Source organism: Amaranthus tricolor, chromosome 14, assembly GCF_026212465.1.
Source record: "Amaranthus tricolor cultivar Red isolate AtriRed21 chromosome 14, ASM2621246v1, whole genome shotgun sequence".
Classification (NCBI taxonomy): Eukaryota; Viridiplantae; Streptophyta; class Magnoliopsida; order Caryophyllales; family Amaranthaceae; genus Amaranthus; species Amaranthus tricolor.
In genome coordinates, this window is record NC_080060.1 from 7,605,497 (window position 1) to 7,628,293 (window position 22,797).

The window sequence follows — 22,797 nt, forward strand, 5'->3', positions numbered from 1 at the left end:
ATTTACACTTGTAATAACTCAAGAAGGTGTCTTAACGGTTTTAAGCCCAAGGAATTAACTCAAAGATCGCGACTTATTGATGCTATTATACTCGCTCTGTCCAAATATTCGTAAATATTTCGTTTCGTGCATTCATAATCATCTCAATTAACTCAACACCCAATCAAAACATGTAATTGTCACACATTTGACTTAACACGATCAATCAAAAGCATGCAAATTTGTAATAGGTCGGTATCATAAAAGAGAAAATACGTGCGAACGTACAAAATTTTATCGCATTCTAGCCCCCTTAAAAACTTAGTTACGACCCCGTAACTCACTAACCTCGGAAAAAAGGTGTGGGTATTTCTCACGCATGGAATGCTCAGTTTCCCACGTTGCCTCCTGTGTGCGCTGGTTATCCCAAAGAACTTTCACCATGTTTATATCTTTTCTCCTCGTACTACGCACCTTAGAATCTAAGATCTTGATAGGCTTCTCTTCATAAGATAAATTCTCATCAAGGTCTAAGGGCTCAGGATCTAGCACGTGAGATTTATCAGGGACATATCTCTTCAACTGCGAAATGTGAAACACATCATGGACCTTACCCAACTCATTGGGTAATGCTAGTCTGTAAGCGACGTTTCCTACCTTCTCTGTGACCTCATAAGGTCCTATGAACTTTGGACTCAACTTGCCCTTCTTGCCAAACCTCATGACTCCCTTCATTGGTGAAACTCTCAATAATACATAATCCCCTACGGCGAACTCATCAGGTCTCCTCTTAAGATCTGCATAGGACTTTTGTCGATCCTGGGCCGCTTTAAGTCTTTCTCGAATCATTTTTACTTGATCAGTCATTTCCTCCAACATAACCGGCCCTAGAGTGACAGACTCACTGAAATCGTCCCAGCATACTGGATTTCGGCAACGACAACCATATAAAGCTTCGAAAGGTGCCATCTGGATGCTTGCCTGGTAACTATTGTTGTATGAAAATTCCACCATATCTAGGCACTCATCCCAAGATCCTTGCCTATCCAAGGCTACGGCTCTCAACATATCTTCAAGAGTCCGATTAGTGCGCTCGGTCTGTCCATCAGTGGCAGGGTGAAAAGATGTGCTTCTTAGAAGTTCTGTTCCCAGAGCTGCTTGAAAAGCCTCCCAAAATTTTGACACATACCTAGTATCACGGTCAGAAACTATAGATCTAGGGACACCATGGTATCGCACAACATTTTTAAGGTAAGCTCGAGCCAACTGATCCATACTCCATTGATTATTCATCGGAATGAATCTTGCACTCTTGGTGAGTCTATCAACGATCACCCATAACGTGTCATTTCCTGACCTAGTTCTCGGTAAACCCAAAACAAAGTCCATTGATATGTCATCCCATTTCTATACAGGAATATCCAAGGGTTGGAGTAAACCTGCAGGTCTCTTATGTTCACTTTTGACCTTTTGACATGTCAGACACCTGGAAACAAACTCAGCAATATCTCTTTTCATCCCAGACCACCAGAATGTTTGCTTCAGATCTCGATACATTTTATCTCCCCCCGGGTGGACGGAATACATCGAACTATGAGCCTCTGATAAGATTTTATCCTTGAGCTCTGCACAGGAAGAGGGTACACACCATCTACCCTTGTATCGAATGCTACCATCCTCGAATATTGTGAATCCTTCAGCTTTTCCTTCTTTAACCTGCTCCCTCGTTTTTTCCAATAAGGAGTCACTCACTTGATGTGTTAAAATTTCTTCAAAAATTGAGGGTCGAATTGATAAGGCTGTTAATCTGGACCTCAGCTCCCCGTGCTGCACAATCTCGAGGTTCAACTTTTCCATGTCTCTTTGCAACTCTCTAGGAATAGTCAAGGTAGCTACGGAATGATTGGTCTTTCTACTTAGAGCATCGGCTACCATGTTCGCCCTACCCTCATGGTAATTAAACTCCACGTCATAGTCGTTAATCAACTCTAGCCATCTTCGCTGCCTCATGTTCAAATTTTGTTGCGTATACAAGTATCGCAAACTCTGATGATCAGTGTAGATCTTGCACTTCACTCCATACAAGTAATGTCTCCAAATTTTCAAAGCAAAGACAATGGCTGCTAGCTCCAGGTCGTGAGTTGGGTAATTGACTTCATGTGGTTTTAGTTGTCTGGATGCATACGCGACCACTTTCCTATTTTGCATCAATACACATCCCAACCCATACTTCGATGCATCACTATACACAAGGTACTCAAGGGTGCTATCTGGAAGAGTAAGCACGGGTGCGGTAGTCAACCTCTCCTTTAAGGTTTGGAAGGCCAACTCGCACTCTTTAGACCATTCGAATTTCTTGTCTTTCTTCATCAAGTTGGTCATAGGGCGGGCGATCTTTGAGAAATCCTTCACAAATCTCCTATAGTAACCAGCTAAACCCAAAAAGCTCCTTACTTCAGTCACATTCTTCGGTGCAGGCCAATCTCTCACCGCCTCAATTTTTGCAGGATCAACGGCAACTCCTTCTTTGGACACAAAATGCCCAAGGAACGAAACCTTCTCGAGCCAAAATTCACACTTTGAAAACTTCGCGTACAGCTTATTGTCTCGGAGTAATTGCAACACCTTCCTCAAGTGTTGTTCGTGTTCCACTCTATCTCTCGAATACACCAAGATGTCATCAATAAAGACCAGCACGAAATTGTCGAGGTACGAACTAAACACCTGGTTCATCATGCACATAAAAGCTGCAGGTGCATTAGTCAACCCAAAAGGCATCACTGTGAACTCGAAGTGCCCATATCGAGTCCTAAAGGCTGTTTTCGGAATATCGCGCTCCGCAATCCTCAGCTGATGATAGCCAGACCTCAAGTCAATTTTGGAAAATAACCCTGCTCCCTTAAGTTGGTCAAACAAATCATCGATTCTCGGAAGAGGGTATTTGTTCTTCACAGTTATCTTGTTCAGTTCTCGATAATCAATACATAACCTCATACTCCCATCCTTCTTACGAACAAACAAGACAGGTGCTCCCCAAGGCGAAACACTCGGTCGAATGTATCCCTTCTCTAATAACTCCTCGACTTGCTTTTTAAGTTCCTCCATTTCAGCTGGTGCCAACCTATATGATGCTTTTGATATAGGTCCCACCCCTGGTACCAGGTCTATGGTGAACTCAATAGCCCTAACAGGTGGCATCCCCAGTATCTCCTCTGGGAAGACGTCTAGGAACTCATTTACGATTGGCACTGATTCAGGAGTCAACTCCTCGTCTTCTATCTTACGTACATGACATAGGTAGCTTGGCAGTCCCTTCCTCAATAATGTTTTCATCTTCAGGGACGATACTATCTTCATTTGCATACCTGAAGTAGCTTTGCAATACTTAACTTTCTTTCCCTTGGGCCCCACAAGCCTGACTTCTTGCCTCTCACATTCAACAATAGCTTTAAACCGACCCAACCAGTCCATCCCAAGAATAATGTCGAAGTCGCACATCTTTAACTCATATAGGTCACTAGGAAAAAGGGTTCCCCCAATGGTCAAAGGAACACTCTTATAAACTCTAGTGCATTGATACAACTCTCCTGAAGGAACTGCTACGGCGTACGAAGAAGGTTCGGGATCCTTTAATCCTAACCTTTCAATTATTGATGCAGATACAAAAGAATTTGATGCTCCAGTATCAAATAACGCATTGACAGGCACGGAGTTCACAAGAAACGTACCTGTCACCACATCCTTTGCATCCTCTGCTTCCCTTGTGCTGATGGCGGTTAATTTTCCAGGTGTTGATTGAGTAGTTAGCGCACTGGTTCCCGCACTTCCATTACTTCGACCATTCGACTCTCCGGGTTTATAGTTGCTTGGACTAGGCCGATATCCGTTCCCGTTCTTCGACTGATGTAAGTTTTGACCACGGTAGTCACTCCCATTCCTCTGATTCCCAAAATTCCTCTGATAAAAATGCTGCTGTCCCCCATTCTGTTGATTCGGACGCCCATGCTTGGCATAACATTCGAAGCCACGATGACCCAACTTGCCACAAACATTACATTCTACTAAATTCCCATTACAATCCTTCCCTGGGTGGTTGTTTGGACACCTGCGGCAGAAATAAACTCTTTCCTTACTATTACTGTCTCCACTCTTCTTTTGATTGCTGAACCCCCTATGGTGCGACTTCCCATTTCTTTCGAGGCTTGAAAAGCCCATGTGTTTCTTATTCTGCTGGGAATGGTGTTGCTGCTGGAAGCTCTCCTTTCTCTTATCCCCACTGTTGACGCCTGCACTGCTAGTTTCAAGCTTCTTTCCCTTATCTTTGTATAGTAGACTTCCCACTTGAGCAGCTCTTTGGTACATCGCATCCAGAGTGGTGTACCGGTCACTATCAACATGCACTTGAATTTCATTGCTCAGCCCCAATTCAAAACGCTGCATCTTCTGCTCCTCGGTAGGGACGTCATCAGGGCAATATTTCACATACTCCATGAACTTCTTATAGTATTCGTCAACCGTTAAATCCCCCATCTCGAGCTTCGAAAATTCATTGGACTTTTGCTTCCTGATATGAGGTGGGTAGTATTTTTCCCGAATCACCCTTTTGAACTCTTTCCATTGCAACGGCTCCTGAGGATCACTCATCAAGTTGTCTCTAGCATTGGACCACCAGTAATCAGCTTCTTCTTGTAGGTAGAAAGCGGCTTGGTCCACTCTCAGGTGCTCAGGGCATTGCACCACGTTGAAAATCTTGTCAAATTCCCGTAACCAATTCTCTAAGATTGCGGGTTCTCCAGTTCCTGTAAACACAGGGGGTTTGTTCTGTGAGATGCTCTTGGTCATGGAGGCTGCCGTCTCAACTTCGGGCGCAGACCTAGATCTCCTTTCCTCGGCTAGCTCCATGACCAGTTCTCGTAAGGCCTTGTTCGAGCGTCTCTTCAAACGTTGACTAGACAACGGAGGCATTTCCCTGCAAACAAGAGTTTCACAAACGAGAGATGTTCACCATTCGTTAAGATAACATGCTTCATCGCCAAAAACACATTTTGTATGCAAATTACAGCCAGGCATACATTCTTGTTTTGCGTGCAATTCATCCTTATTTTGAAATATATCAACTTCACTAAAGAAAATGAACTAGTAAGCTTATCTAAATAATTTTGACATAAACTACTAACCAATGAAACATAAACACATAATCAACTAATATAAGGTTGAAGGTAAGTACGGCAACTCGTAGCTTAACTAGGACAGGCACATAAAAAAAAAAAAAAAAAAAAAAAAAAAAAAATGTAGCCTCTTACGCAACCCATAACTTGCAACTTTTGCTCCTACAAACATAATTCATGCTTAAAATTTCAATTAATAAAACGTCATCTGTTAAGTCACCACAAATTCATTACAAAGATTCATTCCAATCATTGCAAGGATCGTAAGCCTAAGCGTGCAAATTCATGTGCAATAATACTCAAAATGCAGGCATATATAAATGCACCTAACCCATGTCTACCCATACTCTCAAAGCAGTTTAACTTCGAAAACAAAACAGGAATAAGTACTAGAGAAAACACGAAGCGTTTGGGAAAGATAGGAACCACTGGCTCTGATACCACCTGAAACACCCCTGAATTTCAGACCCTTCAAGGGTGTCACTTGTAGAAATAAATAATTATTTAAATAGGAAAAAGAAAGAGATGACGTTTGAAAACTTCCAAACAAAATCCTACGGAAATTTCGGCAGCATCTGCCTTGAAATTTGACGCGCCGAAGATTTAGACAAACGATAAATCATCATAATGAAGAGGCATCAATGGCCTCGTAACAGAAACACGGCGGAAAGGTCATCGCCAAAACCTCTGTCGACATGCTAAGCATGGATCGTGGTTCCCATGTAAACACTTGGGTTTTCCAAGCAAAAAGATAATCCACTGTACAAGCCATTCAAGATACTATAACAAAATATAAAACGATATAAATCTTTGCAGCGGAACGAATTACATCAAAAGGAGGACTCATGCCTCAACCAAAACATACACACTTTCAATTCGAAATCACATGTAGCGTCAAAAATGGTTCGAACAGGGCACGCGTCAAGGTTCTCACTCGATCCCCCCCCCATATGCAATGCAAGGAAACTCCAAAACCTGCAAGACCTATCTACGACGCCCCTGCTGCTCAACGTAAAGTCATAGACCAAACGTGTCATAGCAGGGCCATCAGAGACAAGCCGTCAACAAGGAAACAAGCAGTACACGTCAGTATCTAGCAACAAGTTATACATGCAACCAACAATCAATTCAACAAAACGAGGGAAGAAAGACACTCCAATGTATAAAAATCTACTCCAACCATTCCTCACTTCTGTGCACTTCTCAATGCCTTCACCATTTTCTATTTTTTCCTTAATTCCACGTATCATCTTTTGTGACTAGAGGCCACCATATTGGGGTTTGCAAGACCCACATGGCAACACCTCAGCCAAGGGCGGTGACGGCCATGCCGGCGCCCAATGGCAAAGTATGATCATACCCCCGTACAGCGACCATATATAGATGATCCATGCCTCCGGGAACTAAACCAACTGGGGTACCAATCCAGTGGAGTCACAGTAACATCCAACTTAATATCTCATCAATAAGGGACTCATTCCCATTCCATCTCATATAATCCAACATTCTACTCTCGCGATATAAGAACTCAATCTCTACCATCTTGACAACTGATTTTCACTTGTAACACAAACTTAACAGTATTTAAATAGCAAATCATATTCAACCTAGCTCGTATAATATTATCACGCAAGGAAAATATATTGAAGATGCATGCAAGAATCAGTTACTGCGTGTACTTACCTGCACTGCAAGATGACAAGCCACAAAAATCGCTTCGAAGGGGTTCTTACGCCCCTCTTATGAACCGGGCACCTATACACGTTTAAAGTAAGACTAATAAGCCTACTTCACATCATTTACGAAGCACCGACTCCATACAAGCTACGCTATTAGCCAATTAAGTTTCGATTCAAGCTAATACGCATTCTACGCATACTCATGCAATAAATTCAACCCATGTTCATACATGAACTACGCCATCAATTCCAATCAAACCATAACATTAGATTCTAGTCAGGTTTATATCAAGATATGTTCAAGAACACGTAATACATGACGTTACACTTAATAACAATCATATCACCTATGATAGTAGTGGTTTATTATTTTTCCAAGGTTTTTAGAGTGAAACGATTAAGAATAAATTAGATTTGTAGCTTGGCGAATCAATAACGATTCGTATAATTTGGGTCAAAGTCACCCAACTTAGCGACACAATTGAACATATCAGTATAGCAACCGAGCTCAAAACTAACCACCTCATCAACGACTATAACCACGATAATACTTTCATTAATGACAATCGCTACCTTAATCCGTCTCAGTAATTATTATTATCGTTTACTCTACAACAATGGATATTAATAATACTAGTCACCATTCATCCAAAGTGTCACATACACAAGCTTATACAAGATTTCCAATACAAAACATCATCCAAGCCACAAAAATAGTATATACTACTTTTAATTCATCCACCCCTAACTTATTCAAGTTCAATTCACACTTTCAAATGCTTACCCACTTTAAATCCTATTAAGATATAACTTAATCCAAGCTAAGATTCATGAATTTACCCAAATTACTACCTTTAAATTCATCATAATATAAACCCTAACTTATCTAATTTCAGATCACCATAATAATCAAACCCATAACAAAATCAAGATATTCATACTCCAATTTAACAAATATGAACTCTAAATAATAAGAAATCAAATATCAACACATACAAACTTAATTTGGGTAAGAGATTGCTCACAAGGGGAACTAGAAATGGGTGAGGGTATAAGTGGTTTTTGTAGTGGTGTGGAGCACGAAAATGGTGGAGGAACCACCTCTTGCGGCTGCTGTACCTGCTGGTGGCTCACGAAACAGCCGCTGCTGTGGTCGTTCATGGTGAGGCTGCTGCTTGTAGTGCGTGGGGGAGGGAAAACGCGGCTGTGCTGCTGCGGGCTGCTCACGGTGGTCTGCTGGTGGTCTGGTGTGCCGGCAGCTGCTGTGGGCCGTGAGGGAGAGGGAATTGAGAGAGGGAAGGGAGAAGAGAAGGAGGGGAGGGAGGAGTGACGGCTCAAGCAAGAAAAAAAAAAGGGTTTCATGCCTTTTATCCTTGTTATTATTATTATCATGTTTATTTATTTATTTATTTAGATTCATTTTTTTCTTGCGAGGCCTAACTAAGAGACTCACCTTCGGGGGCTTAGACGTTTTAATAAAATAATCATTTTAATTCGAACCTCTTTATTTTTGAATCGTAATTATATTTTTAATATATATATATAAGTTAACATTTAAATTCGTATACGAAAGAAATTTATTAAAATAATTTCATAAATAATTGTAAAGTCTTTAAAAACTATTAAAATATTAAATAATTACTTCATTAAAATCTCTATTAAAATATTAAATAATTACTTCATTAAAATCTCGGGGTGTTACAAATAATTTATGAGAGAGACTGGGAATTAATAAACAATTTTTAACACTAAGAGACGAGGAAATATCATCCGGCCCAGCTTGATGAACTGGAATAGTTGTACCATTTGCAGTTTGAACATGGGTACGAGGAGTGGAATGAACGGAAGATAAATCATGTGAGTCGAATGTCATAGTGTCCGTAGCACCACAATAAAAAATCCATTTGGAATATTTGTGACTCATGAGACTAAATTTATGGATTGGGTCTTGAATTGGGCCGGGTAATATATGGGTAAGGTTAGGGTTTGTCTCTTGGACTGGGCCGGGTAATATATGGGAAACGGGGCATGTCTTAGTATTTAAGGGAGGGTCAGTAGGGTTATAAGGGACACTTTCTCTTCCTTTTCCCTTTTCTGTGTGATTCACTACCGTTTCTCTCTCCTCCTTCCTTTTGCTTGTTCTCTGTTCAGTCATGGTTGCCTCCTCCCCCCTTTTAAAATCCACTGAATATGATGATGTGATCTCACTAGGGTGATCTGTAGTTGCAAGGTTGGCCTTGCCGTCGGTCCGGTATGCCGGTGCCTTGGTGGCGGCCTTCCTCTTTTGTAGGTCATCCCACCAATCGGGGTATCCCACTAGCTTGAAACAATCTTCCTTAGTATGTTGTGACCCTCCACAGTGACTACATCGGAGTTTTTTCTGGTCGTCGGTTTCACGGTTGCGAGGGAAATTTTTGTTTTTCACTGCTAGACCCGAGCCAAACTCTGAGGGATCTATTCTCGGTGATGAGATGACAGTCATAATTTTCCGGCGTGAGATTTCCCGTCTAATGGTAGCATATGCTACATCTACTGTTGGGAGAGGATCCATGAGGAGTAAGTCTCCTCTTTCTTTATCAAGGTCCTCGTTTATTCCAGTAAGCCAGTAAGAAATTGATATAGCCTTTGTCTCTGTATAAAGTTGTTAAAAGTAGTGATATCTTGAGGGCAAGTCATGGGGTTGTGCATACGTCTATCAATTTCCTTCCATAACATACTGAGTTTTCCAAAGTACGTTTCAATGGTACTGTTTCCTTGCCTTAAGGTGGCGGTTGTTGAACTCAAATCATAGATTTGAAGTTCATCACGCCCACTGTTTAAGAGATTTTGAATCCCTTGCCATAAATCTCGAGCAGTATTGTAATCAATGAATTGATTGACGATCTCTGCATCAGTGTTCTCGATAATCCAGGAGATAACAATGGAATCATGTCGGCCCCATTGTGGGTAGTTTGGGTCAGTAATTTTGGAGGGTTCATTGGTTATATGGTTCAATTTGCCTCGACTGTTGATAGCAATTTGCATTAATTTGCTTTATTTTGTATAATTGTTGTAGTTTAATTTTTCAGAGAGTTGGATTGTAGATAGGTTTTCTGTGGGGTTTGGTTTATTGAGTTTCTGGAACATTTGAAATATTTGTTCCCTTTGTTCCATGGTAAACAGTTGGATTTTGTATTGTTTCATTTACTGATTCAGCCATTGCAGGTAAGGGTAGATGATGAGTAATGGATAGTTTATCGGAGTTTTCCTAGATCTGAACCGTTTGGCTCTGATACCATGAGAATTATAGCAGCGGAAGGTTTGTGGTAATTTCAGTCTTATTCATCAATTGGTAAACTACCCTTCAATATATACATCAACTTAGGAAACTAAGTAAGGAAACAAGATAATCTCTATGATATTGTACATAATTAGGACAATAAAATCATCTAGAAAAATCCTATAGAATATACAAGAATATATTTAGGAGATATTTCTACATTATTATCATTTTTGATGCATAACATTGTTATTTTAAAAAAAACGATACTGTAATTTGATTATTGAAAATGGTGATAATTGGACAGTAGTATGTCGGTTTTTATAATTATATGAAAATTTGGAAATTCTTGTATGTCAAATTAATTTATCAAAAATTTGACCTGGCGGGCACTTTTTATCCTTAAAATGTGTTAAACAAGAGCATCATGGTTTACGGGGCTTCGTTATTTTTTACGGGCTAAGTTTTTTTTTGATATATTTAATTTTTATTTATATATTAAAAAAGAGTTGTAATATTTTTACATAGATAAAAAAGTGATATATAACACTATCTCTGTTTTTTTAAAGAAGTTTTCATTTACTATTTTAGGGGTGTTTCATTTTTTGTTTTCATAAAGAATCTTTTTATTTATATTATAAATTTTGGACAAAAATAATCGTGTTCATCCTCATTTAAAATATTTTAGCAATGCTTATGGTCCCTATATATATTTCACTAATTTCATTTTTACATTTTTAATATTCGTTATGGTCCCCACTTATTTTCCACTAAATTTATACAAAAAACTTTTATTAGTTGTGATTTGCATATTTTTTTCATCAACTTTCTTTTAATATTTTTTAATGTTTATGATCTCTACTTTTCCTCCATCTGTTAGTGGTGTCAAATTATCTATGTGATGATAGTGACCCAATTACTCAAAAGAAGGCACATCATATTAAGAGCAACATTAAAGGTGCAATAAAGGGCAATTAAATATATAATTGATTGCTAATTTATGGGTGAGTTAATGTGTCACTTAATAGTGTATTTAAAGGGCCATTAAACTAGGAATAATGGTGAGCTCTAATATGGTTTTATTGTCATGCATTATTATAGAGTTTATTGCTATGTTAAATATTAGGTGTTAATGTGTTATTGATGGTGAGTTAAGTGAGGAGTCTATATAAGGGTACATCATTCTTAGAATCAAATCACCACAATACACATAAACGTATTATGAGAGGGCTATACATTATAAGAAACTTGAGAGTATTCTTCTATGATTTTGTATTGCAAGATCTCCATTGTGAGTTTTATGGCTTGGGAGGTTGTTCTCAAATATGAGAGTTTATTCATTATTGTATTGTTGAATCCATTAATGAAGGTAAACATTAGTTGAGGGGGAGGTATCTAAGATACATTATTAAACCTATTGTGTTGTTGTCTCTTTAGTTACATTTTTGTTTTTCATCATTTTCAACATTTGTTCTTTTGCCATTGTTGGGGTCAAACACCCCCTCTTTCACCATCAAATTTATTATTCAATAAAATAATATTTTAATTATCTCAAAAGTTCTATTTTTATTAATTCTCGTAAACATTCTTTGTGAGAACTTCATTAAGGAACGGATGGAGTAAATGACAATGATATTCCATGCTAAATGGTCATTCATGACCTTGTTAATGAGTACTTATTTGTTTTTTGGTTATTGGTTGATGGATATGATTTGGTATTTTTTCATCGATTATCATAATGTTTAAATAACTTATTAATAACATTTTTATTCATTGTATTTTCTATGATAATAGCTTAATTGAGTATATTAGTGTATTGTCTGATTGATAAAAGTACACAAATTGTTATGAAAAACGGTCTCTCTGAGAAATGCATTAGATCTATGGCCTAAATAGCCCAATTAATACAAATTAAAGAAAAAATAAGAATATAAGCTTTTTGTTTTAAAATCGTCTCTTTGAAAATTGGTCTATCACAAGAATAATTGTTGATAAAATTAATAGCTTATCAATTGTCATTTAAAAATAGGCATGACGTTTATATTTTAAGAACTCATTGTTTCATTTAGGGCCCAAAAATATTCAAAATGGCCCTGGTTAAAAATACTTGGTTTGAAGTTTGTTTGGCAAGGATTTTGGTACCTTCGTTCTAAAGGCGTTGGTGAAGCCAAAATTTTAATTGGAATTGAATCTCTTATCTGTCCCATTTTTTTCAACACTAAAAATGTGAATTATAATTTTTTTTTTGTGTCTTGTATGATCTTGGAATGAAATTGGTTATTATTATTTGAGTGATCATAACTTCATAAGTAGTAACCACTCATGCATGAAGACCATCACAATTCACAAGACAGTGTTTTGCAATCCAAAGAACCGTACGTTTATTCAATCGGAATGAAATAATAATATATACAAAACATTCTTAGGTTTATACAGAAAATAAATATTTCCTCCCTATAAGAAAGCACCATATTAATAGTTTTTTTTAAATTATATGATGTAAACTTATAAATAAAAAAGAAGTAATAAGAATAGAATAGAATACTATAAATTTAAGCCTTCTTGTAAAAGATGGCAATAGTATCGAATAGATGCTTATGAACTTCATCAAAGTGCGGGTTGGTTGCCTCTCTCACGTTCTCAACCCATTGTTGAATTTTCTTATGTGGTCCTAAAATCCTCTTCGTATCTTCCTCAGGTAACATCTGATCAGAACGGCGAAAACAAAAGTAGTGAGATGTCATACTTGCAAATTGCAAATCACATATCGAAAATATGAATAATTATGGTTGTTTTAGATTTTTTCTTTGAGCCATTTCAAAGCGAATTGCAAATTTAAAAGACTAATTAGCTATAGCAAATTCAGGGTCGGCTTGGCCTTGAGATTTTAAATGCACGGGCGAAAAATAAATTAAGGGCTCTAATCATATATATAATTATAAAATTTATAATATTAAAAAAAATGCTACACCCCAATAATAGAGTTCGATTTTTTTTGTTTTTTATTTGATAATCGTGCATTTATAATTCAATGATTAGTAAATAAAGTAACAATTATCATTAATAGCACTTTGGCTTGGTGGTTAAATACATTATTTAATCACACAAGTTCTCCAATTCGATGCATATGAAGACAAAATGTGTCTACTTTTTTCGTGGGCCTTGGGTTCTTACCCTAGCCAACGACTGGCCATGAGCGAATTATGTTAGTTTAGTTTTAAACTGGGCAAATGAATATAAAACCTAGTGTGTAGTTAGTTTAGGCTTACATGAAGTTGCATAGTCTCGCAGACAAGGGAAAGATCAGCAACAGAAGGTTGTACATTTCCCAGCAAAAACTTGGAATCGTCCTTGAGCCACAATGTTTCAATGGTAGAAAAGGCTTCCCCTAACTTGAGTTCATACTCGGCTGCAGCTTCTAGGTTTGGTTTTTTTCCAAGAAAAGGTGCCAACACTGTGTTCATCAAGTATCTAGCTGGGCTCACCCAAACAAGAGAAAGGTCAGACTCAGATTAAAACATAATACATATGATGTGCAATGTGTTTAGAAACGTGTAATGTACAGATCATTTCCATTATATATCGTCCACATGATCGAATAATGTGAGTAGCATTGATAATGGATGAATGGAACCCAAAACTTTACTGCGGTACTTACTTCAACCGAATTAGTAAAAGTAGTATATTTTCTAAAAAGAGAAATAATAAATGGTCGGGTCATGGGTGATTTATCAAAATGATGATCGACCTAGTTGGAGTTGGAGTAACCTCATCCCATATCAAACCTGATCCATGATCCGACCCTCCACTAGGAACCCATTTTAAGTGGGTTTTCATCTCCTTTCGCTCTATAATTTTTATTATATTTACTACAGTTCACTTTACTATGCAATTTCATGTGTAGTTTTGGTCATTTATATCGTGAGTTTTTATAATTAAAAATTATAAAAATTTAATATTTTAAAATTATGCAATTAGAAGATTTAAATAAGATTTATTTAATTATATTTTTATTATACACATTAACCGCATTGAAACTGAACAATTTCAGAATTCAGAAGTAGTTTATTGGATCGAAACGGTCAGAATTCTAGCGCATTGTTAGAATGAAAATGATAGCATTATATTCTACTGAAGTTTGATACATACGCATAATTTTTTATTCTCTTATGTTGATAATAAAGTATGGAGTGGGATAGAGATATTACTTGAGCCATAGCGTAAGTTTGAGTGATGCCAATCCAACACGGATTGAATTTTAGCCCTCTTACGAAGATCGGACGGATACCTAACATAATTAATCATAAACAAATAGTTGATTTAATTTTAGAATCTGTAAAATTGAATCGTAAAATTGAATAAGACATGGATAATAATATCCGGTAAGTATCAAGATGAACTCACCAGTGATCAGGTACTAGAAACCAGCAAGCAAGGTACGTCAGAATGGCATGGCTACAGGATACAACCACACAAGTATAATCAATGTCCAAAGAATTATTAACTTTTCCTAATTGCACAATTTAAAAACCAAAAAATGGCAAAACAATTAATCTTACAAAGACGAGCAATTCGATAAACCTTAATTTACCTCTCGAACAGAGTGAAGTTGCCATGAGAAATTGCTGGAACTTTCTTCAATGGATTCGCGGCTGTTAATCATAATAATTAATTCAAATATCATTTTAAAAAATAAAAAAACGCTAACAATTAAATTAAATTCATGAAGATTTTCCTTTCAATTTGTTGAATTTAACTTCTACCTATCAGATCACAAAATTTAGATCAAAACAATTGTGAACAAGAAATAATTAGGGAAAATCAACAAACAGATCAGAATACCTATGAAATCTGGCTTTTGAACATCAGGAGAGAAAAGCTTAATCTTCTGCTCCTCGAATTGGATTCCATTAACCCTAAAATAAATAATAATTATTTAAAAAAACAGAAATCAAAAAATAAGTGAATATGATTATATGAAGGTAGAAGGAAAGAGAAGAAGAATACTGGGAGAAAATGATGACGGCACGGGAAGGTTGAGAAAGACGGTCAGCATAGATTTTGAGAAGATCGCCAGTTGCCATTTTAAATTCTTGTTCTTCGTTGTTGGAATGGATTGGATTTCAGAAGGAATGCATGTATTTATAATGCAAAAAATTTGTTCTTCTTCGTTGTTCGCCTGTTGTTCACAACGATGTTACAACTTTATCATGTTCCCATAATAGAAAAAGATTAACGACAATTTTGTCTCCTATTATGTGTGAAATGTACGTGTGAAAAATGTATACGCCTCCTATACTTCTATACATAATTTGCTATTGCGTAGAATGTATTATTTTGAAATTTGTAGTCGTATTATGTATTTTCTTTTTTTTTTTACTTGCATTCAAGGATGCATAATAAAATTTATATTAAGACGAATCTAACAAGATATCACATGACTGTTTTAACTATTGATTAACTACAATATGAAAATTAAATGACATTAATGAATAGTATCAAATTGCCCGTGGGTGCGACTAAAAGAACGGAGGAAGTATTTTATATATTACTTTCACATTCTTTCACATTTTAAAACTAGATTCATATTTTGTCGTTAAAGAATTAGATTTTGCTTTTTTTAGAGTTGTTATTTTTTTCCTCACGTAAAGTGTTAATTTTGTTTCTCACATATAGAGTTGTTTAAAAGTGATCCGACCCAAAAATTCGATCCAAAATCGAAAGTAAATCGACCCGAAATTGTGTTCCTTTTTTAGGTTTATCGAACCGATATTACCCGAACCGGTTGACAACTGAAAATGGGAAAACTGAACCCGAGCTGTAACCGATTTTTCTAACTGACACGTAACTGTTAACCGAGATTACCCGACCTTAATAGTGACCGACCCGAGTCATATCCGACCCGAATCATGCTCAAAACCGAACTCGATCTAGCTAAAACCGACTTAACCCGAACGAAGTTTAGATCGAACTGCTGTAAACCTGAACCAATTTTTTACATAGAAGTATGATTGACTCATATTTAATCATCTTATTAGTTATTCTAATAAAGTCATAAATATTTTAATAAAATAAATTTTATAAATACATGGTTTCATATATTTAGAGTTAACAATCAATGGTCAATGTTTATTTAACTACTTTTAATCGAATTATATGAAAATTAATAAAACTTTATAATTTTAATTTTCGGTCAAACAAGTAAAAGTAACAATGTAATAATGATCACTAATTGATTTGCATTTTTTTCGCTATTTTGCTTTAAGTAAAAGAACCTTATCATCAATTAAAAAATGACTAACAACTTAATCTGATACTGACTCGATCCATAGTACTTAGTAATTCACAATTCGTAGCCGAATTCTACTTGAAAAATACCCCAACCCAATCTGCACCCGGTAAAACCGAATCAATTATTAACCGATGAAAACCCGAGACCCATTGAAACTCGACACGAACTTCAACCGACACCGAACTGATGCTAACCCGATAGCTCGAATAACCGATCTTCAACCGAACTGTGACTAACCGACCCGAGTATGACCCGTCGAAACACGCATCCAAAATATAACCAATTCAAAATACAACCGAATCGAATGACACCCATCCGAAATGGACTCGATTATCCGAATAAACAACTCTACTCAGATATTTCTTCTTTGTTTTTTAGTCTATCATGTAATAAAAAAATCAAATTATAATGTTGATTTGAATTTTATAAAAGATCCTAATATACCAAATTATCTGAGCAATTATCTAAAAACAGACATAAAGAAATCCTTATATTAGGATAAAAACATTACTTACTTTGATAATTATCATATTCCTATAATGATGCAAATTAATTATAATTTTTAATTAATTAAAATTATATACTTGTCATCATCATACTCGATATATATTCGGCTGTTGCAAACAATGATTATTTAACTTTATTGTGTTCCCATAATAAAAAAACGATGTATAGACTAATTTTGGCTTCTATTATGTGTGAAACGTGTGAAAAATAATGTGTTCGTCCTATACTTCTATACATAATTTGCTTTAACGTACAATGTACTATTTTGATTTTTGTATTATGTATTTACATTACTTTCACATTTTTAAATTAGTTTTATATTTTGTTTTAAAAAAATCAAATTTTATTTCATGTTGAGCGATTGTTATTTTTTTATATAAAATTTTAATTTAATTTTTACTTAGTTATTTTCTTCTCCCAGTTTATCATGAAATTAAAAACTGTCAAATTATAATGTTGATCAAATTTTCATAAAAGATCCTAATATTATACTAAATTAACTGAGCAATTTTTTGAAAAAGACATTAGGGAATCCTTAAATTAGAAAAAATTATTGCTTACTTTGATAATTATCTATTCCTATAGTGATGCAAATTATTATTTTTAATTAATTAAAATTGTCTACTCATTATCATCTTACCCCATATAAATTTTGCTCATATACCGGTGAGGAATTGAAGATGGAAAACTATATTCTTATCAAAGATCAAAGGAGGTTGCAATCAGTAAAAAATTCGACTCGGTTAAGGCTTTGTTTAGTTCATCTTAAAAAATTAATCAGTAAAATAATTTTAAATTAATCAGTTATAATAAGTAAAGTTCAGTTATATTCAGTAAACATTAGTCAAAATCAATAAGAATTAGTTTTAGTTAGTAAAACTCAATTTTACTTTATAACTAAAAATCAGTTACAATTAGTAAAAATCATATTTGTTTAGTAAAATATAGTTATAAACTTATAATATGTAAAATTATATTTTTTTGTCTTCTTTTTGTTCACTGTTATTAACTAAGAACAACAATTTTGATTTTTTTGACCAATTTTTTTATTAGCTGTTAGCAACTACAAACATATTTGACCTTAAGTTCTGACATAAAGATGCTTATTTTTGAAATTAAATATACCTAAAATTTATTTTTTTATTTTATTTATTATTTTTAAATTGTTTATTTGTTTGGATCTTTCTTTTGAAAACATCTCCAGACTCCATATGAATATCAAAATACGCAATTTTTCAAGTCTGCTCCATGGCAAGCTGGCATGCCAAGAGTGTGTTGACTAAAGGATGGCTACAGTATACCCACGTATCCCTCAAACACCTTCCGTAACTGCCGCATTACAAAAAAATTGTGAATAATTTTATTTATTATCCATCTCCTATGAATAATTAATAATTTTATGATTAAAGATGAGTAGATAAAATCAACGAAGAAGAATAAGGATGAATGTTGTCAACAAATAGTTTACGATGGTTGAATTATTTAAAAATAATCAATAGTAAAAATTATTCATGGACAATAAACATAATTATTCGGGATAATTTTTCCATTTTATTATCATCAATTTTGAATTGATTACCACCTACCTCTGTTCACATTACCCGCAATCTCCATTTTCAATACAAACTAGAAACCACCCTCTCAATTCTCAAATTTATGGCGCTTTCTTCTATTTCTTTCCATCTAAGTATACTCCTTTCAAACTTCGCTTTCTAAACTTAATTAACTTGATTGATTCCTTTCCATATGTTACATGATTTCATCCATGATTTTATATATATACCCTTTCTTTTATTGACTTTCCCCTCTATGTTTTTCATCTACTCTCCTTAAACACAGAATTTTAGCTATTTCTTCATCAATTACTCTTATTTGTTTTCTGCGTATTTTAATCAATCACCTGTTTTCAACCTTTAAGATTTAAGATTACTACTACACTCCATGGCAAGTGATTCTTCTTCTCAACCCAATTCAATTCACGATTTTGTTGTCAAGGTTCGTTTTAATTCTCTAATTTTTACTTTCTTTGATTATTTATCACTTGATTTATTGCTGTTTGGTTGTTACTCGTATTTCACTTATCAAGTTATCAAGTGATTAGTAATGGGCTTATTTTTTCTACTGATAACAAATGAGAAATTGGCCGAGAGGTTCCGATACAGGGCCCCCAAATTTAGGGGTTTGAGTTTATCTACTCTTTTTAACCTTAAATTTTTTTAAAAAAAATTAAAATGACAAATGGGGTTTTGATATGAATTGGTCCAACATAGATGCTTTCAAATGACAAGGAATGTATATATTGTTCAAAATACTTCACGGGTAAGGAAGATGTTAAAAGGAACCAACTAACCAAAAAATGGTTGAGACCTTAAGATATGTTATATACTCTAACACGTCAAAACGAGAGCCCGACAAAAGTGTGGATTCTGTTGGATGTAACACAAAACCTCTTCATACCCGGTACGAAATATTCCATTTGAATTTGGTGGGTAATTTTTTACCACTATGTGGTTTTGGAAAAGGATACACCTGTATATGAAAGTCAACGCCAGTGGGTTTGTGGGCCTGAGTTCATGGGTGTCCGTGGGTGTGTCTACACGAGTTGATCTCAAGTTAGCTGGTTTCATCAGTTTTCAGTATAGTCCATTTAGAGGTTTTGATTATGACCCAAAAGTAATGCTTATTGGGTTTTTTTTTTGTCCTGCTGCTGCATAGCCTTTTGTTAAAATTGACTTGTTGTATTTCAGGGTGTAGTTTCTTTTAGCTCTTTGTATTGGGGTGCAATAATTCATATATATTTTATGGTTCCTATAACATATTGATTGATTAACTTGCAGGATGCTCGTGGAAATGATGTTGATCTTAGTATTTACAAAGGAAAGGTGCTGTTGATTGTCAATGTTGCTTCACAATGGTATGATATGGCTTTAGCCCTCATTTTAGGATGTTATGGTTGTAATTTCCTACTAAATTTGGATCTTCTAACTAAGTTTTTCAATTGCTTTGTAATTGAAAACTGATTCATCACCCGTGTGATAGTTGACTACCCACAAACCCGATGAGGTTCCATCTTAAAACCAATTGGTAATAGAAAGAATAACCCATCAAGCTTATTTGTTAGTCTATATCACTTTTAGTTCTTCAACATGAAATCACATGTAGTTTATTTTTTCAACACCATGGACCTCATAATCGCCTGACGTTACTCGCTCTTTCGCTCACCTTTGTATTCTCGGTATCAAAAATATATACTCAATAGTTTCCTAACCAGCCAAAATTAAGGATGTGAATGTATTTGACAGAAATTTCCTGCTTAGGTGAAGTATTGTGTGATAAGATTTGAGGGTGGATTTGGTGCACACCAAATGTCTGTTAGCACTTAGCACCGCCTTTCATCCTACGATCCTAAATAACTTTCCTCTTTCTGTTATGTCAAAGCTTTGCTGCACATCTTACAAGTATACTGTATACGGGAGACAATGTTGTAGCAATGGTTTTCAGTTTGTGTGACTACATTGTTCAGAGTTAGTTAAAACTATTGGTGTTTAAAACAGACCTGATGATCCGAAATTCACCTGACCTTGTAACTGAATCCGATATAACCCGACTATATAAATTATTTACAATTATATAAAAAACGATATAGGCGCAAAATCAGATTTCAAATCGACCCAAAACACCTAACTCGAAATCAATCCGATAACCCAAATGAACACGTCTAATTAAAACTTGATACTTAGCTTGTGGTTCTGATGTGTAACGGTGTACACGTTAGCATTTTTACTTTGAGCTTTCGATTGATGTAAATAACCTTTTTAACCTGCGTAATTCAATGTACTCGTTTTTCTCTTTTGAATTGCAGTGGTTTGACCAATTCAAACTACACAGAGATGGCTAAATTGTACGAAAAGTATAAAGACAAAGGTAGCTTCTTGTGGTTATTTCTTTTCATGTTATCAAACTGATACCTGTTATATGAAGACTTGTATTTACTATCATGCTTAATTTCAGGCCTAGAGATTTTGGCATTCCCATGCAACCAATTCGGCAACCAAGAGCCAGGCACTAATGAGGAGATCATGCAGTTTGCTTGCACTCGTTTTAAGGCTGAGTACCCCATTTTTGACAAGGTAGTCATTTACGTGCATAAGAAATCCATATTAGTTATAATTTGATTCAATACTTGTTAGAGTATATAACATATCTTGATGCCTCAACCATCAGCTTAATGTTAGATTATATAACATGTATTGGGGTCTCAACCATGAACTTAATGTTATATATAACATATCTTGGGCCTTAATTATCAGCTTAACTTTTTGGTTAAATTGGTTCCTTGATTTGATATCAGAAGCCAGCATGATAAGAGGTCACCGGTTCGAATCTCAACCACCCCTCATTTAAAGTGAATATTTAGCGCCAGGTATGAGGAGTGCTTGTGCCGAATCCACATTTCTAGTCCAATGGGATCTCGTGTGAGGGGGCATGTTAGAGTATATAACATATCTTGGGGCCTTTTGGCTGAGTTGGTTCCTTGACAATACTTCTACAAATTGGTTCGGGAAACTTCAAAAGATACTAGAAGTGTGGTCGAAAAATACAACCTCATGTATTCTTGAGAGTGTCGGTTATACTGAGTGCTGTCCAAAATACAAATTGAATAAATCCTACCTTTAATGTTATTCCTTAAGCATTTTGCTTTGAACTTATTCGTAGGTGGATGTGAATGGTAGTAATGCTGCACCCATATACAAGTTCTTGAAAGCAAAAAAAGGTGGGATTTTTGGAGACGGAATCAAGTGGAATTTCACCAAATTTCTCGTAGACCAAAACGGAGTTGTTGTAGATCGTTATGCTCCAACTACTTCCCCATCGAGCATCGAGGTGAAATAATGCTTTGCTTTTACTATTGCATAGTTTTTCTCCAAGTAGAAAAAAGAAGAAAGAAATCCGCAGAGTTCGTTATAGTGTTGCGAATAAATTTTAACTAGGAATGGCAAGCGAGTAAAATTATACGGGTTTCGCATAGCATCACCCCAGTTGGATCGGGTATGGGTACGACATTGGTGGGTAGTGGGTGGGGTGCATAGGTGTGAAACGTCCTATTCGCCATAGGTAGTGTGTAGGTGGTGGGTATAAAGTCTTATCAGCCCCATACCCACCCGCTCAGCCCCATACCCACCTGCTCAACCTCATATCCACACACCTCATCCAACCCCGCCCCGCCCCATACCACCCATCCTACACTTACAATTTACTAATTTATATTAAATATGTATATTTACTAATTTATATCAAAATTTGTTATGATTTAAACAAAATTATAAGAATTTATAAAGTATATAATGCGGACGTAGATTGGGTGTGAGATGGGTGTATGGTGGATAAAACCCATGATGGGTATAACCAATTGGTCATAGTGAGTGGGTATGAAAATTTTACCCGTTATGGGTGGTAGGTAGGTAGTGGGTATGAGTATGGGGAGAGCATACCGCATGTAGCCGCCCATTTTGCCATCCCTGCTTATAACCCGATAATGTTTTGAATCTGCAGAAGGACATCAAGAAACTGCTTGGTATCTCATGAAGTGTTGCGTTCCTTGGAGACTGATTCGCTTGCTAAGACGGGACACATAGGATATCCAAAATAAAAAGTCGCGATGAACATCTATGTGTGATGTGTTTCGTTTGTTTGTTCACATTCATGCAGTATTTAATTATGGGTTATGTATCTATGAAAGTTGTTCATTAGTTCACAATACACTCTTTTCTTGGTTTACATTGTATCAAGATGTATTTCATGCTCAAAGAATTGTTTTTACTACATATAATGCAGTTTAAGGGTTTTGAATAATTACACTGCTTTCGACAAGAATTTTGTTGTGTTTGCTGTTCATTTGGAAATGCTCCTCTG

The 22,797-nt window shown here is 35.7% G+C and overlaps 2 protein-coding genes and 1 long non-coding RNA gene across 3 annotated transcripts; 1 reads left to right on the forward strand and 2 right to left on the reverse strand.

Annotated features, from left to right (window-relative positions):
* Positions 1 to 5,812: 5,812 nt before the first annotated feature.
* LOC130800289 (uncharacterized) lies at positions 5,813 to 8,157 on the reverse strand. The gene is made up of 3 exons (XR_009039395.1): positions 7,852 to 8,157; positions 6,831 to 6,902; positions 5,813 to 6,149 (listed from the first exon to the last, which is right to left on the reverse strand). It is a non-coding gene; the product is annotated as an uncharacterized LOC130800289 (long non-coding RNA).
* Positions 8,158 to 12,442: 4,285 nt separating this feature from the next.
* Positions 12,443 to 15,351, reverse strand: LOC130799673 (glutathione S-transferase T1-like). Its single transcript, XM_057662854.1, has 7 exons — positions 15,093 to 15,351; positions 14,928 to 15,001; positions 14,677 to 14,737; positions 14,490 to 14,540; positions 14,294 to 14,373; positions 13,355 to 13,560; positions 12,443 to 12,790 (listed from the first exon to the last, which is right to left on the reverse strand). Exons 1-7 carry the CDS (start codon positions 15,167 to 15,169, stop codon positions 12,638 to 12,640), a joined length of 702 nt encoding a protein of 233 aa, XP_057518837.1. The 5' UTR covers positions 15,170 to 15,351; the 3' UTR covers positions 12,443 to 12,637.
* Positions 15,352 to 18,459: 3,108 nt separating this feature from the next.
* On the forward strand, positions 18,460 to 22,737 carry LOC130799674 (probable phospholipid hydroperoxide glutathione peroxidase). Its single transcript, XM_057662855.1, has 6 exons — positions 18,460 to 18,879; positions 19,722 to 19,798; positions 20,747 to 20,808; positions 20,896 to 21,014; positions 21,601 to 21,768; positions 22,438 to 22,737. The coding sequence occupies exons 1-6, from the start codon at positions 18,826 to 18,828 to the stop codon at positions 22,468 to 22,470; spliced, it is 513 nt and encodes a 170-aa protein (XP_057518838.1). The 5' UTR covers positions 18,460 to 18,825; the 3' UTR covers positions 22,471 to 22,737.
* Positions 22,738 to 22,797: the final 60 nt, after the last annotated feature.